The sequence below is a fragment of the Protopterus annectens genome, chromosome 1.part0 (genome assembly GCF_019279795.1).
Source record: "Protopterus annectens isolate FY-2018-M chromosome 1.part0, PAN1.0, whole genome shotgun sequence".
Lineage (NCBI taxonomy): Eukaryota > Metazoa > Chordata > Ceratodontiformes > Protopteridae > Protopterus > Protopterus annectens.
The window spans coordinates 1,190,817,340-1,190,835,732 of NC_056725.1; the positions used below are offsets into that span (position 1 = coordinate 1,190,817,340).

Sequence of the window (18,393 nt, forward strand, 5' to 3'; positions counted from 1 at the left end):
GTCCAGTTGAATATAACCAAGTTCTTAGCTGGCCAAGCTGAAGTTTTGAAGCAGGAATTATTTCACATGCTCCAGTTTAAATATGCAAGGACAGGAAATCAAAGAATGTGGCTACCCCCACACCTGTAATTACTAGCAAATAACAAAATTCAGCCATCACTAGCTTCAGTTCAAGTTACTGAAGAGCAGAATAACTTCAGTTAACAATTCCTTCTCAAATTAAATACTGTATTTAAAAAAAAGAGCAGATAAAGGTACTTAAATTCTCTTATACGTCCAGTTGAATATAACCAAGTTCTTAGCTGGCCAAGCTGAAGTTTTAAAGCAGGAATTATTTCACATGCACCAGTTTAAATATGCAAGGACAGGAAATCAAAGAATGTGGCTACCCCCACACCTGTAATTACTAGCAAATAACAAAATTCAGCCAACACTAGCTTCAGTTCAAGTTACTGAAGAGCAGAATAACTTCAGTTAACAATTCCTTCTCAAATTAAATACTGTATTTTTAAAACAAAAGAGCAGATAAAGGTACTTAAATTCTCTCATAGATCCAGTTGAATATAACCAAGTTCTTAGCTGGCCAAGCTGAAGTTTTAAAGCAGGAATTATTTCACATGCACCAGTTTAAATATGCAAGGACAGGAAATCAAAGAATGTGGCTACCCCCACACCTGTAATTACTAGCAAATAACAAAATTCAGCCAACACTAGCTTCAGTTCAAGTTACTGAAGAGCAGAATAACTTCAGTTAACAATTCCTTCTCAAATTAAATACTGTATTTTAAAAAAAAGAGCAGATAAAGGTACTTAAATTCTCTTATACGTCCAGTTGAATATAACCAAGTTCTTAGCTGGCCAAGCTGAAGTTTTAAAGCAGGAATTATTTCACATGCACCAGTTTAAATATGCAAGGACAGGAAATCAAAGAATGTGGCTACCCCACACCTGTAATTACTAGCAAATAACAAAATTCAGCCAACACTAGCTTCAGTTCAAGTTACTGAAGAGCAGAATAACTTCAGTTAACAATTCCTTCTCAAATTAAATACTGTATTTTTAAAAAAAAAGAGCAGATAAAGGTACTTAAATTCTCTTATACGTCCAGTTGAATATAACCAAGTTCTTAGCTGGCCAAGCTGAAGTTTTAAAGCAGGAATTATTTCACATGCACCAGTTTAAATATGCAAGGACAGGAAATCAAAGGATGTGGCTACCCCCACACCTGTAATTACTAGCAAATAACAAAATTCAGCCAACACTAGCTTCAGTTCAAGTTACTGAAGAGCAGAATAACTTCATTTAACAATTCCTTCTCAAATTAAATACTGTATTTTTAAAAAAAAAAAGCAGATAAAGGTACTTAAATTCTCTTATACGTCCAGTTGAATATAACCAAGTTCTTAGCTGGCCAACTGAAGTTTTAAAGCAGGAATTATTTCACATGCACCAGTTTAAATATGCAAGGACAGGAAATCAAAGAATGTGGCTACCCCCACACCTGTAATTACTAGCAAATAACAAAATTCAGCCAACACTAGCTTCAGTTCAAGTTACTGAAGAGCAGAATAACTTCAGTTAACAATTCCTTCTCAAATTAAATACTGTATTTTTAAAAAAAAGAGCAGATAAAGGTACTTAAATTCTCTTATACGTCCAGTTGAATATAACCAAGTTCTTAGCTGGCCAAGCTGAAGTTTTAAAGCAGGAATTATTTCACATGCACCAGTTTAAATATGCAAGGACAGGAAATCAAAGAATGTGGCTACCCCCACACCTGTAATTACTAGCAAATAACAAAATTCAGCCAACACTAGCTTCAGTTCAAGTTACTGAAGAGCAGAGTAACTTCAGTTAACAATTCCTTCTCAAATTAAATACTGTATTTTTTTTTAAAAAAGAGCAGATAAAGGTACTTAAATTCTCTTATACGTCCAGTTGAATATAACCAAGTTCTTAGCTGGCCAAGCTGAAGTTTTAAAGCAGGAATTATTTCACATGCACCAGTTTAAATATGCAAGGACAGGAAATCAAAGAATGTGGCTACCCCCACACCTGTAATTACTAGCAAATAACAAAATTCAGCCAACACTAACTTCAGTTCAAGTTACTGAAGAGCAGAATAACTTCAGTTAACAATTCCTTCTCAAATTAAATACTGTATTTTTAAAAAAAAAAAAGAGCAGATAAAGGTACTTAAATTCTCTTATACGTCCAGTTGAATATAACCAAGTTCTTAGCTGGCCAAGCTGAAGTTTTAAAGCAGGAATTATTTCACATGCACCAGTTTAAATATGCAAGGACAGGAAATCAAAGAATGTGGCTACCCCCACACCTGTAATTACTAGCAAATAACAAAATTCAGCCAACACTAGCTTCAGTTCAAGTTACTGAAGAGCAGAATAACTTCAGTTAACAATTCCTTCTCAAATTAAATACTGTATTTTTAAAAAAAAAAAAGAGCAGATAAAGGTACTTAAATTCTCTTATACGTCCAGTTGAATATAACCAAGTTCTTAGCTGGCCAAGCTGAAGTTTTGTGGATAATCTGTGCTTCTGTGTGAGTTTTTTACTGTGTTCTCAGCCTTAAATTGAGTAACATAGTCTAGATACAAGTTTGCTGCATCCAGAGCTTCAGCAGCACAATTTTTAACCCTTTTTGAGGTATTCCACCTACAAATTTTCCCTTAGTAGCACTTGTGTGATCATCTAGTAGTACTACTCTTAGCCTCCCACACTTTACCCTCTCAGCTCTCTCTGGCCTCTCTCCCTCAGTTTCTGACAAATATGGATGGACAATTTCCTACATTTTCTCCTGCCAGTCTGGTTGATATGGGCAGTAGCAACTGCCTCATGTACACAAACAATCCTCTACTACTACCACCTAGGAACACAATTTGTGAGAGATGTAATTACATCAAGCACCTAGAGTCATTGCTCTCTCCCCACAAGCCATTATATCTGGCACTGAGAAGGTTGTCAACACAAACACCACACCTCAAACACCACTGACACCTACACAACACACCCCCACATATGCAGAGGTTCTCAACAAAAACATACCCAAACAAAAGAGGCCTCTAAGGCAAAATCACATGCGAACTCCATTGCCCACCACACCACACACCACACATAGTCCATACTTCTGTGTTTCACAGCCACTAAGGCTTAAACATAAACCCAACATATTAGCCATAAGAGACTCCATTGTGAGACACACAGATCTGCCCCTCACCTGGCTAGATAAGGCGAAAGTCACGGTTAGTTGTTTGTCGGGTGCCAGAATCTGCCATATCACCCATGCACTCAAGTCTGTCAGCAAGTACTGTTATTTCTCTATCATAGTCCATGTTGGTGTAAATAACTTGAGACATACCTCCCTGGACTATTTGAAGAGTGATATGATCGAGCTCACTGAATATGTGTCCCAGGCAAGTATATTCCTAGCCTTAAGCAGCATTCTACCATCACCCAGAATGATGCTGCAGTACAAACAGAAAATTATTGACTTTAACAATTGGCTTAGTTTCCAGTGTCAGTCCAGGGGGACCCAGTACCTGACATCCTGGGAAAATATGATCGACAGACCATGATGCTTTGCCTGAGAAGGCCTACATCTGTCTCACCTAGGCTTCAGGCTTCTGGCAAAGGCTCTTGCCTCCCTTATAGTGCCTTTTTTAGGAAAAGTGATGAGGTTAAAACTACCAACATAAAAATTTAACAAAACACAAATTAAAGGTCATGCTGCTAAACACTAGGAGTCTAAACATGAAACTGCACTCATTGAAAGCATTCCTAACCCTGGAAAATGCTGGCATCTGTGCAGTCACAGAAACCTGGTTCAAAGCTGCAGAAAGCACATCAGCCTTACCTGGTCATCCTATCATACATTCAGACCCCAAACTGTGGACAGTAAAGCCAAAGGAAGTGGGGTTTCAATATACATGATCAAACAGTATGACACACAGGAGACACTCCAGGTGCAGTTATCCATTGACAAGACCCCTATTGAAATCATAGCTATCTACCGGTCCCCAAATCTAACTCAAGATGCCCAATTTGCCTATTTAGACCTGTTCAAATCTATCAAGATTTAACCCTGCACCCTGATCCTGGATGAATTTAACTTCCCAAACATAGGCTGGAAGAACTACTCATGCCAGAACACAAATGCCCAGAGATTCCTTGATTTTGTCAATGCAAATGCCTTGGAACAGCTAGTCGATACCCCCACAAGGGGTGATAATATCTTGTACCTGGTATTAACCAACATGAGTAACCACTGCAGCATCCCTATAGTATCATCATCCCTGGTAAGGTCCGACCACAAAGCGGTCACGTTCGAAGTCACCATCTCCCCCAACCCCCCACTAGCTAGGATCAGACATAAAAACTTCTCCAAAGCTGAATAGAGCCTCCTGAGGGATGGTATAAACAGCTTCACAGCCCCCTCCAACTCTATAGGAACTGGCACCAATATCAAAAATTACACCAAAGCACTATACAAGCATTTATATAGATGCATGGAATCAGGAATACCCAACAGGAGCAAGTCATCCTCTGCAAGGAAGAGTAAATCTGTCTGGTGGACATCTGCAATAAATAAACTCTATAAAAAAGGAAACAATTGCTGTCCAAGACCAAGAAGGAGCAGGATCCCAACTGGAAGCAATGTCTCCTTTGCCTGAACAAGCCAATAAGAGCACTAATGAAATCCTCCAAAGCAAACTTTGAGTCCAAATTGTCCATATCTACTTCTTCACATATGTCTGCAACCTCAAAGGAAGGACCCAGATCTGTTTAGAACTGGTGGTCAAGGACACCGCATATACAAATGCCATAGATATAGAAAACTTGCTAGCTGACAGATGCAGTGGAAACTTTACCCCTCTGTCCCCCCATCAGTAAATCAGGACATCTCCAGTACCTGCCTCCTTCCCCTTTTATCTAGGGAACAAGTTATCACTGCTCTCTCAAAGGCAAAAACTACAGCCTCCATGGGACCCGAGAACATTCCAGGCTGCATCCTACGTTAACTCAGGAAGGAACTTGCAGAATCATTAGGCACCTTATTCAACTAAAGCCTGAGTACTGGCTTCATCGCAGCAGAGTGGAGGACAGCCACTGTTGGCCCCTTTACACAAAGGTGGAGCGTCCACCCATCTGGGAAATTATAGACCCATCAGCCTAACTAGCCTGATCTACAAGGCCATGGAATGGATTATCATAGATCTCATTAACAAGGACATTGGCAACCTGCAAGCACTTGATCCCACAAACTTTGGCTTCATGAAGGGGAGGTCATGGCAGCTAAATTTGGTTGACGTCTTTGAGACAGTAACCAAAGCCATGGACGAGAGGAAGATGGTGCACACCACCTACCTTGACCTGGCCAAAGCCTTTGACACTATTCCCCACTCAGGTATAATGATAAACTCAATACAAACAATTGGCACCATGACACACTGTACAATTCCAGGCAAGGCACTTTATTACAAAAGTAATGTAATATAACAGGGCATATTAAATGCTTTAGCTTTATCACCGCATTTTTCATTCTATGTTGAACTTCAGATTATACAATCAACCCACTCTCATCTGCCTTATATATAATCACCTTAACCTGCTGCCAATCACAAGTAAAATTTATTAATTGACCCTTATTAAAATGCATTTTTATTTAAGAAGAGATTGCTGTAAAATAAGTCATTTGTCACCATAAAAAACTAACATATCTTATTAAACTTTCTTTAAAACCATCACTGATATGTTAATTATTTAGTTAAAAAAAAACAAAACTAAAAGAGATGGAAATTAACTGCAAATAAATACCTATTCAGTACTACCATCTACTGTTATAACCAATAATACAAATGTGAATTGTGGAATTCTGGGTGCTGTCATCACTTCCCCTATTCAAACATCTACACTACACAAATAGGCTAAAACTCTATCCCTCTACTCAGTTTCTTATAGACTCCTCAGAGGTGACCTCTGTCAGGCATACAAGGCAATCATGGACCACACCTTGATGGGACTGCTGCATATCCACAAGTCAATCTCCACTTGAGTAACCCATATGCACAACCTCAACCTGGTCTGTGACATCAACAAGACTTGTTGGCTGGACAGATTTGTGTCCCAGAGACTCCCTCATTTATGGAATAGACTCCCTCTCCACATCAAGCAGAGTACCTCTTTACCCCTTTTTAAGTGCAATCTGGATAACTGGATAGGAAACAGAAAATATACCTCTGGGATTCCACCCATGTTCCTGCTGGACAGGGGCATTTAGTGCTGATTTGTCTAAACATGGGCTAAATTCTTGGCTAGGCATATAAGGGCCTCAGGGGCAATAGCCTAGTAACATCCTATGATCCTATGACCTCATTAACAAGGACACTGGCAACCTGCAGACACTCATTCCCACATAGTTTGATTTTGTCAAGAGGAGGGCATGCCTGTTAAATTTGGTCGACTTCTTTGAGACAGTCACCAAGGCCATGGATGAGGGGAAGACGGTGAACACCACCTACCTTGACCTAACCAAAGCCGTAGATACTATTCCCCACTCAGGTATAATAGATAAACTCTCTCAACTAGGCATCGATCCATATGTTACCAGATGGGTAGCAAACTGGCTTACTGATAGAACCCACCTATTCAAAATAGGGGAAGCCACCTCAAGCAGTAGACCTGTAACAAGCAGTGTACCCCAGGGATCAGTCTTGGTGCCTTTGCTGTTTGGGATATACTTTTCTGAGGTGCAGGCCAAAACCAGTGGGCTATGGCTGACCATGTTTGAATGGGCACTGTCATCAATTCCCATAGTGATGTGGACATCCTCCAAGAGGATCGCACCCAAACAAATGACTGGTGCCAGAAACATGGCCTCAAACAGAATGCCAAAAAATGATTCATCATCATCCCCTTTGAGGAGAGTGATGTCCTCACAAATGATCACATTGATAATAAGGTCCTAAGCACGCAATCTGTTATGAGGGACTTGGGCACCTAGGTTGATAGCAAACTGACTTTTGACCTCCATATTGCCTCCATTGTATGGAAAGCTTTCTACATGTTCCACCTCATTAGTAAGGGTATCTCATCCAGGGACAAGGTGGTCATAACATCCTGTATTTTTCCCTTATAAGACCAATTACTGAGTACAATTCCCCTTTCAGCATGTATCTCACAATGTACATGTAGCAGCTGGAGAGACCACAGAGGTTCCTCACCAGAAGAAATCCAGGGCCTCAAACATCTACCCTTCACAGATAGTCTAAATGCCCTGTCTCTCTACTCAGTCTCCTACAGACTCCTCAGAGGTGACCTCTGTCTGGCATGTAAAGCAATCTCAGACCCCACCTTAATGGGACTGCTGCATATCTGCAAGTCAAGGTCCACTCGAGTAACCCACACATGCAATCTCAACCTAGTCTGTGACATCAATAGGACTTGTTGGTGGGACAAATTTGTGTCCTAAAGACTCCCTGTTTTGTGGAACCGACTCCCTGTCCACGTCAAGCAGAGCACCACATTAACCCTTTTTAAGCATAACCTGTATAACTGGATGGGGAACAGAAAATACACCCCTGGGATTCCACCTGTGTCCTTGCTGGACAATAGCATAGGGTGCTGAACATAGGTTAAATTCTTGGCTAGGCTTGTAAGGTCCTCAGAGACAATCACCTAGTAACTTCCTATGATACTATAATGTAGTGCAATCTCAGAGTTAGTATATTTAATTAGCAGGGGTATGGGGGTTGATCCCCCGCAAAAACATTAAAAATAGATTTTTTTAATATATTTTTTAATGTTTGAAGTACTGAAACTTTGATCATATGGTCTTGGCCATTTGAATTTTGAAGTTTTGGAAGTTCAGTAATCTAACGTAGATCCATATATCTATATCTACACAGACACACACACACACACACACACACACACACACACACACACACACACATATATATATATATATATATATAGAGAGAGAGAGAGAGAGAGAGAGATTAGACATATATATATAGATACATAGATATATAGATATATGTGTGTGTGTGTGTGTGTGTGTGTGTGTGTGTGTGTGTGTATACACACACATAGATAGATAGTGACATATTGGGCCCGATTCCAAAAGACTTCTTGGTGTAAGTGACTTACTCCAGTGCAAGCCTGCTTTAAAAATATGCTTTATACTGGAGTGAGGAGTCACTCACACCAACAGCAAGTCATTGTAGCTTGTAATGGATGTTGCATGTCTAATTCAGATGAAAAGTCTTAGTTGATTGCTGAAGGGAAGGCCTTGCAGAGCTTACAGCTGTGATTGTAAGAGTAGCAAACAGTCAGTGTGTGGAGAAGGCTGTTTTTTGGCTGCTAACATGGACTATAAAATATTATAAAATGGTAGTGTTTATAATGTGAGAATACTAAAGGAAGCAAAGTGGGCTATTTTTCCATTTCTCCTTTTCTTTTGTTAAAAAATAAACATTTTTACATTACATTATATTATCTATCCTCCTGCTTAGTTATTTATCTAAATGCATCTCTATATAGTATTATCAGTACAGAAGCCTTTCTGTGATATGCATAGTTACAATCTTCCTTTATATTTTGCCATTGTAAAATTTAGTTTAATTATATTCTGCCTGACATTGCTGCTATACAAAGATTTTGATTGTACTGCATGTACTAGAGCTTTTTGACCTGAACCTCAGAAGAAATCGGGCCTTTGTTCCCAGATCGACTTTCCTGCTCAACAACCATAAAATAAATAAATATATTATATTACATTACATTACATTACATTATATTATATTACATTATATTATATTATATATTACATTATATTATATTATGAAATACTATATTATACTATATTATAGCAATAACCCACACCTGGGTGTGGGTAATGCTGGATTTACCCACGGTTGGTGTGGTTTGGTCACGAGGGTTATTACTATTATACAATGACATTATTTAAGACAAAAAAATAATTACTTTTCTTAAATAATGGCATTGTATAATCTCTCCTTGCTGCCCTTCTGCAGCTGTCTGGTATTCTGCGGCAGTTCTGATGTACTGCGCATGCGTATACTTACACAGTACATCAGAGCTGTGGGCAAAAGCAACGGAGAAAGCAAGATCTCCGTTGCTTTTTACAAAGTGTCTCGCTATGTTAAAGGAGTTTAACATAGCGAGACAGTGTCTAAACAGCAACAGAGATCTTGCGTTCTCCGTTGCTGTAAAAAAAGAGTTACACTAATGGAAAAAGTCCGGGTGACCGGACCTTTTTCCATTACTATAACTCTGAATTACAACGTGCACGCTGACCAATCAGCGTCCATGTTTTGGAATATTAATGAGGGGTCATTGTATAATATACTATACGTAACAGTAAGTTTGCTCAGCATGCAGTAGAAAAGCATTTCAAAGCAAGTTTTATAGATTTCAAAATTCAGAATCATTTAAAGTGACAAAATAAAATAAGCTTCTCTTCAGCTTGGGGAAGCACATAAGTCAGGGTACACGTATCTCGTAAACAATTCTTCCTGGAAGTAAACAATCCCAGTCCTAAATGTAGACCCTTTCAGAGTTCAGGATACTGCTTTCTGGCATATTCTCATACTGTGTTTCTGAAAACAGTACAACACCTACAAAAAGCACAGTTCATCCTAGCCCATCCAGCTCTCAGCAGAATTTCTCACACAGCTAATTCACTTTCCTGACAAAGGATACCGGCTTCTCATAAGTTCATAGGTTCACAGGTTCATAGGTAAGTACTAGGCTAGCTCCCCTTGTAGGCCATTTTAGCCTAGCCAGTTTCCTTTTTTGTGCTAGACTAAACCTATCCCATTTGGTTAGAGAATGGCCTTAGCCATCACATGGTTGATAATTATATATTACCCCTAATGAGAATAACTGGGATCATAAAACAAAATATAACAAATTCTCCAGCTCAGCTTTTGGAACTGCCTTTCAGTTAAGAGGGTTTCTTCCTCTCAGCCTATGGCTACTCATTTTAACTCTGATCCTCATGAATTTGACATTCTCTGGCAGCATTAAACATTTTGTAATCTAGATTTAGCTAGATTTATCTTGGTTTCCATGCAACCCTTCCTACCTGCTTTGCGGAAAGTCTTATACTTTACCTGCCAGACCAGCCCTGTCTTAAAGATATTTACGGCTTTAGTGAAAAACCCCTCCCTATGGCTCTACAGCAAACACTATATTACATGACCCACCCTGGAATTGGTTGTGGCATCACCTAGTGGGAATAGCCTAGGACAACCCATCTGCACTCAGCTAACTGCATCCTGGATGATGGGGAATCATAAAATAAACAGGTTGGGGGGACAATGCTCATTGTCCCATTACCTTTACAATCACTGAAGTGGGGTGTCATCTATAATTAATTTAACTATTTTGCCCCCCAAAATAACATTCACTGTATTGATGCCCCACTTGATTGCTAAATATTATTTTACAGAGTAACCGAGAAATAAAATTGGGAGTTTAGAGTAGCTGGTATTCCCAGCATGGATCAGAGGAAATGAGTAGCACTGCCTTAAGGATGGTGTAGGGGACCAAAAAAATTTGTCTTAACTGACTCTGCTTGAGGCTAGTTTTCGCACATCACCTATCTTATGAATGCTACTAGGAAAGACTTAATGTTCTCCTCTGATCCAAGCTCCTTCACTGAGGTTCTGCCTCTCGGAACCATCAGAAAGGTGGTCTGTTGATTTACTAGGGTGTTGAGCTACTACTACAGGTTGATTCAGTGCTGATACATTACCATGTTTCATGCCTGGAGAGCTGTGATAGCAGTTACCAAAGTCTTTCTTAATATTTCCATTTTTTTTTTACATCAGCAGTTGGGTCTCTGCACACCTAGGAGACAGACGACAATCTCTAAAAAAAACACTTTTCTATGCCACATGAATCCTCTTTTCAGCTTGGAAACTGCTAGAAAGTCACTTTCAGCACAAATTCCCATACTGACACAAGTGTAACGCCACATAGACTCAGAGGAGTGAAGCATTCAAGGAGATAAAAAATGTAGGTCTCGTTTTCCACAGTCACTTGTTTTAGCAACAGTAGTGCATTTCTTTCTTTGGTGGGGAACAACTGTCTGGAAATTATTAAGGTAGAGAACAGGTAGCAAAGAATTACAGTCCACAGTTTCAGAGAATAATGTATTTTGTTGCCCACTAAAAAACAACAATGCAGAAATGCTCAGCATGCAGTTGAAAAGCAACCTGAAAGCCTGTGTTATAAATTTCAAAACTCAGGTTTGTTGACAGGGACAAATAAAATATGCATTTCTTCTCTTGAGGAACAACATTAAGCAGGAAATGCATGTCTTTTGAGCAACTCATTCAGAAAACAAACAGGAATTGTACTGAATACAAAAATAATTCAAATTACTGCTTTCTGACACTCTCTCTCATATTGCTTTTTCCAAAAACAGTTCAATATTTACAGAAAGAACAGTTTATTCTAGTCGCTCCAGCTGTCATTAGACTTTCTTACTGAGATAATTCACTTTTCTCCTACAAAAGGACAGTTTCTCAAACAAAGTGTACAATTTCCTCCAACACAGATTGAAAAATGCATGCCAGTTACCATGGTACCTTCTCAGTCCCAGGATACTCCATCTATCCTTCTCCCTCAGGAATATGCATTCTATAACACCGCTAAACACTTTGTACTCTGACTTCAGCTTACACCAACAAGGCTTCCATGTAAACCTTCCTGCCTCCCTCACTAACTTGTCCTTTCTTAAAGGTAACTCCAGTTTTCGTGCAAAACCCTTATGCATACAATCTAGGTACAGCCATTGTGATTCAGTATATATCGCTATATATGGTTAATTGGGAGGAGATGAGGGTTTACCCTCAGCACTGGAGAGTGCAGGGAAATACCCTGCTGCAAAACATTGTTCTTTTTTGCTTTTATTTATATTTAAAATTTAAAACTTATGGCAATATGGTGGCAGTTATTAACTGAACCGCCTCACTGTATTTGCTTTTAAGTTGTGAGATGCCCTTGAGGCAGAGTCTGTATGGTCAGCTCTTTGCACAGGATTTTGCTTGCTATTCTTATTTTCTCCCACGTGTCAAAGGCAAGCTGTAAGTAAATTTGCAATGCTCCAAACAACCCACAGGTGTGCATGCACTGTTTGAATGAATGAATGAGTGAGTGTTTGTGTACATCAACCAACTGATTGTCACTCTGCCAGGATTAGTGATCTGTCGTGCACCTAATAAATATCAAATGCTTCCCTTGTGACCACGAGCTGAGAAAAATGGAAATTAGTTAATGAAAGAATGTGAATTCATGAGTGTGTGTGTGTGTGTGTGTGTGTGTGTGTGTGTGTGTGTGTGTGTGTGTGTGTGTGTGTGTGTGTGTGTGTGTGTGTGTGTGTGTGTGTGTGTGTGTGTGTGTGCGTGTGTGTGCGTGTGTGTTTGTTTATGAAATAACTCAGGAAACATTGCTGTTTATGTATAAAAAGAATTTGCTTTCTAGTCAGTGCCCTAACAAAGAGGGATAAAGCCAAACTATGACCCAGAGTTACTTAGTAGGCCATTTTTTTTCCAGAAATCTTGCTGGCTAATTTTAAAGCAATGGTAATATGGTTTTGGGAATGATATGCTCCACTTTGAGTATTTTTTGTCCACCACCACATTATGCATTATCATTCCTCTGATATTAATATAACTTTAGTAACTGTATTGCGTTTTTTACTACTCTTTCTGGCAGAACAGCTGTAATGCTTCTGTAATGCAACATGTAATATGTTTGCTGTTTTAGTATAAGTTAGTGGTCATGAGAAGCTGCACTTTTAGAACTGTTACTTGTGAACTTCTGTATAGTAGAAGAATAATAGTAAACACGTAAAACAGGATTAAAACAAAAAATGAGACATGCTGCCATATATGAAATAAGTTTATAATTAATATACATGATAACATGCTGAAATTAACCATTACAAACTCGGTATGTTTCTTCTTTTGTAGATTGGTAAGGTACAGTCCTTTCTGAGTACATGTAACTTGCTTTCTATGTGTTGACTAGTGACATATTTGCAGTGTTAGTCAACAAGGATAACAATCCAGCACATTCAGTCTCAAACTCTATAACCAGCTCTCGTGATCTGGTTGATGTCAACAAGGGTCCAGCACAATCAGTCTCAAACTCTATAACCAGCTCTCGTGATCTGGTTGATGTCAACAAGGGTCCTGGAATTTAAAATCGTGTTCCAAGAAAAACACTATTTAAAAAAATCCAACAGTTGTACATTTTATGGCAAACACCAAACATTTGGGAGAGAACCTTAATAAAAACACAGAACCAAACAAAAATTGAGGTTGCACTAAACAGAAATGCCCATTCAAGACTGGGGTTAAAAGACAATAAAAAAAAAAAAAACATTTGAGCCCATACAGTACTTAAATACTTATTCAAAGAAGGTTAAAACACTTAAGTCCCACGTATAACAGGACTTCATCAGAACTGTGTGGGACTTAGTGCAACCTCAGTTTTTATTTGGTTTTAAGTTTTATGACAAAGTTTCCTGGAAGGTACCACCTTACAGAACAGAGCATGCATTCTAATATGTATTAACAGTTTGCTCACAGGAAAGTCATGGCATACTCTACTACAAACAGCACACAGGGCAAGGCATAATAAATGAAATTAGTAATACTGTGCTGTCATTGTGGAAATGAAGTCAGCCTTCTAAATGCTGGGTGCACTCCTGACTAATGTTATTATATGTTCCATTCTAGGACACCAGCGATGATTGGTTGCTCATTTGTTGTTGAGCGTGAATATTTTGGTGAGATTGGACTGCTTGACCCTGGCATGGAGGTTTATGGTGGAGAAAACATTGAGCTCGGTATGAGGGTAAGTGTGGTACAGTGGAATTTTTAGCTTCCTTACATTTATTACTTTGTTTTGGGTATATTATGATTTAAAAAATGGATGACATGAGCAGGACATAAACATTCTATAAGAAAAAAGAATGATCTTCTGTTACATCAAATTTGTCTTACCGAAATATTAGTGAAACACATTAAGTAACAACAGTCCTGCAATTTGTCAGGTAGAATTATGATTCAGTAGGAGTTAAACATTTTTTTAAACAGTTGCTGTGTCTTTATTAAAAACTTTCCATTGAGCAGAACCACATCATTAAAATATTGTGCAACTGCAGAGATATTTCCACCTGCAGAGTATGGGTGTTGGGAAGGAGGTTATCTCTCTCCAAGAATGATTTGAAAATATCGAAAGACCACATACTAATCCCAAATCATTAAGATAACAATATCGAAACCTCATATCTGTGAAACTTTAAACCCTTGAAAATGGAAAGGAACGACTTGGCCACCATGGAGAAATTTGCCCTTTTCCCAACTATAGTGAGATCTCGGAGTTGGTATATTTAGTTAGGGGGTGTGGGGGGTGAAACCCCCCACTTAAGTGGATTTTACTCACTTCGTTGTCTGTATCTTGTCTTGGTAGCCAAGCGATTCTTCTCCCAGTGAACGTTTTTGATGGTTTAAAGTTTCATGGATATTTGGTTTTGATATTGACCCATTATAGAGTACAACGCCCCATTTGGTATGTACCTCACAAGACATCTGCAACAGCTACGTCTACTTAGAGGCAATCTCTGGGTAACATACAAGGCCATGTCAAACCCTGAGCTGTTGGACATGCTCCACTTAAAGAAATCCCAATCCCTCAGATCCACATGCTCCAGGGATCTAAAATTTGTCATCACAATGAACAAAACACACTGGAGGGATTGGTTCCTGACCCAGAGACTCCCCATACTCTGGAATAGACTGCCCATACATGTCAAGCAGAGCGCCTCCTTGGCCCTCTTCAAAAGGAACCCTGATGATTGGATGGGAGATAGGAAATTCACCCCAGGGATCATGTCAGTCGGCCTGCTAGACAGGGATCCAGGGAAGTAAATATTGTGGAAAGAAATATCCAGGGAATTGTTATGGCTAGGCTTGTATAGGCCCTAGGGCCGATGGTCTAGTACCAACCTATGAACCTATGAACCTATATTGTTATCTCAATGATTTGGGATTTGAGTAAGTGGCCTTTCGATATTTTGAAGTAGACCCATATATTTATATATTTATATATATATATATATATATATATATATATATATATTTTTTTTTTTTTTTTTTATGGAAGAAGCAGCAACCAGAATGTGTGTTCATCCATTTTTAAATGACAACATATTTGCCTATTTCACAAATAAAAAAGATTGCAGATTCTAATGTAATGCCTGCACTACTGTCACACTAACATATATCATCTTTTAAGTTATTAAAGTTACTGATGTTAAGCAAAAAGTTAGGATGGTTAAAACTTAATAGAAGCGCGTTTGTTGAGCCACACAATGTGCTTTGTTAGACTACAAAGACGTTAAAGAAGAAATGTATATGTATCTATGAGTCTAAAGAATTCCCTAGACAAGGGAGGACAAAAATGCTACAAAACAAAATATAAAGATGAAAATGGCCAATACTGTATTGAACACATTCTGCTTCATAGTTTTGCAGCGTATATATTTATGTTTTAAAAGGCATGGATTCTGTTATGGATGCAACATATTTTATTTGGTGTCAGTCATAAAGGGACAATCATTTTGTGTATAATGTCACAGCACATTATGTGTGGAATGGCCTAGTACATTCCCAATGCAGCATGGTTTCAGTTATAAATTGAAGGCATTTTTCATCATTAGAGTCAGCTGACTGTAAATAATGTGGAAAACTGATGAGTAGAGAGCCACTGAGCCGTGGTATTAAGACTGTCCAAACTGAGTCTGAAAATATGTACTCTGTCTATCAAGTATATACATATGCAGTGACTTTTATACTAAATAATCCTTATCTTCATTATATCATGACAACTTATGCAAACTTGGTAATTTGTTCTGAAAAACTACTGTGTTTATTAAATTCCAATGACATACTATGGTGTTGCTTCTATTACTCAGGTTTTACTTTTTGGCAGGTCTTCCTGTATAACAATTATGGTCATGTAAACCATAAAACCTTTTTCAGTCCCTTTTTTATTTACATGCCCACATACTAGTGGCATAGCTGCTTAAGGCAAAATCCCATGATGTATTACAATTATTTTATTGCCTTAAGTATTATTATAGTTATTATTAATATTATTATTATGTGTGTATTGAGCATCTTTGTGGAAAATGAGCAGATAATACACTTGTCTATTAGACTTTCTCAACTCTGAAGGATAAAGGATATAAAGGGCAATCCTCAAACTGAACTGTGACAATTTTATGTAAATGTTATTATTCAGTTTATTACATCAGTGGTGGAGGCCTCAGATGAAGGCATAACATGGATAGATGTTTCATATCTTGTATATCTTAAATATTTATAACATAGGTCATGTTTATAGAATTAATGTAGGGAGGAGTGATGTTTCTGCAAAACTATGATTACATCTTTTGTAATTAGAAATGTTATTGTTCAAATTGCATTTTTAACATTGAAAAAATGACATCAGCGTTAGTGAATCAAAAGATTTAAGGGGTTTTGTGACAGAATTCATGAAGTTATGAAAGGAAAACAAAGACGATAAACAGACTGTGACTCTTTGCTCAGAGTCACAGATTTAAAATGATTGTGTATTACTTTATGTTGCTGCATTGTGCAAAAATGTACTCCTGCTCATACACAAAGGGTGTAAAATAGTCCTGAAAAAATCTGACTTTATCCAAAGAATATATCCATATTTCTTCTTTTCCCTTCCTGTGTTCCTCTGAGTCATGTCCCATTGAAAACCCCACTTTTAAAGATATCTAGAATAGCAATGTTTTTTTTACTTTTCCCAGTTAGGGATCGCCACAGCAGATCACTGGACCACAGATTGATTGGCAGTGATGTTTTTGCAGTTTCGGACTGCCAGCCCAGTGTTCAACCTTCACAAAGGACACACCTATACACACTCATTTACCTGCATGTCCTTAAAAGTCACTTGACCACAGGGAGGACATGCAGAATTCACACAGAAGGAGCTCCAGCCAAGAATCGAACCAGAGAGCCTCTTGCTGTGAAGTGACAATGCTAACCACTGCACCACTATAGCCTGATATCGCAATACCTAGAATCAAGCATATTATTAAGTAAATGATTTACTGTCTTCTGTGTAGGTAGTAAGAAGCAAAGGTGTGTGAATGATGTAAATATTACAATATGCCCAATATGCTATGAAACAATCACTTACTCAATGGGTAAATGCATTTCCTGGATATATGGTTATAGTTTTTCCATGTACTCCACCAAGTATATCACTGTAGTTATAGCATGGGCATCTGTATCTTTTCCAAATAGTTTATGTGCAACATTGTAGGCTTTGTAGTGTATTTTAATATAAAAAGTGCTTCCAGTTGTTTTAATTAACTAGTCGCTCAGTGATATTTTTCTAAGTATGATTTTGTTGTTTTCTTAGTCAATCACATTTTGAGTCCTTAGCTACACAAAAGAGTTGTGTCTAGAATTACAAGTATCTGTTGAAAACAATGTTAAAAAGTATGTGCTAGCATGTAGTTGTGCCTTCTTACTTACACTTTCTGGAAGCTCTTCTGTTTGTTAAAGATATGTGGAAAGCCATCAGAGTCTTCTTCCCCTGGGTAAATATGACATAATGGCTATGGTCTTCTCATAGCCAGAAGGTGCAAGGTTTGTTTATGATATTGGGTTATTGTTTTAGCTTAAAATGGCATCTCAGGGAAATCAGTCTAGTATTCATTTATGAACCTGTAATAGAAAAAAAATGTAATTGAAAAGGACAGATTTATGACTGAATATGAGGCAAAGGCAGCCTCTAGTATTTTTTCTTGTGCATGGAACAGATTGGGTAGGCTGGTAATTATATCCAACTAATCAATTCCATTTGATTATTTTTATGGTGTATATTTAATAACACCTCCAGGTGCTTCTGTATGATTAGATGAATATGCTTCTAGACTATGCTTCTAGACCAGTCACCTGTCTGCCAACTAAACGTGATGAATATTTAAGAGGTTATAATCTAAGTTCCTTAATGGATAAAGTGTTGTTGCTCTTCTATTTTTGTTGTGTTGCTATAGGAAAATTATTGCCAAAGCTGATCATGGACCCTTCATACCAAACTGGCTGTTAAATTTCCTATTGCAGCTTCAACCTCTTTAGTCATTACATACTGCCTTTAGTACTCACTTAAAATAACCTTTCTGAAATAAACATTTTAAGGTTTCACTTTATGTGGTCAATACATTAATCCCGATAATTGCCCTGTTTTTGTTATTGATAAGATGTGTTATTTGTGTGCTTTATTAGGGAAAAG

The 18,393-nt window shown here is 38.1% G+C and overlaps 1 protein-coding gene across 1 annotated transcript in view; it reads left to right on the forward strand.

The window, feature by feature from the left end:
* GALNT9 (polypeptide N-acetylgalactosaminyltransferase 9) overlaps positions 1-18,393 on the forward strand; it is a 2,692,403-nt gene that overhangs the window by 1,656,036 nt on the left and 1,017,974 nt on the right. Inside the window, exon 6 of the mRNA XM_044065518.1 lies at positions 13,794-13,911. Within this exon, the coding sequence (XP_043921453.1) occupies positions 13,794-13,911 (118 nt within the window). The remainder of the gene's footprint in view (positions 1-13,793; positions 13,912-18,393) is intronic.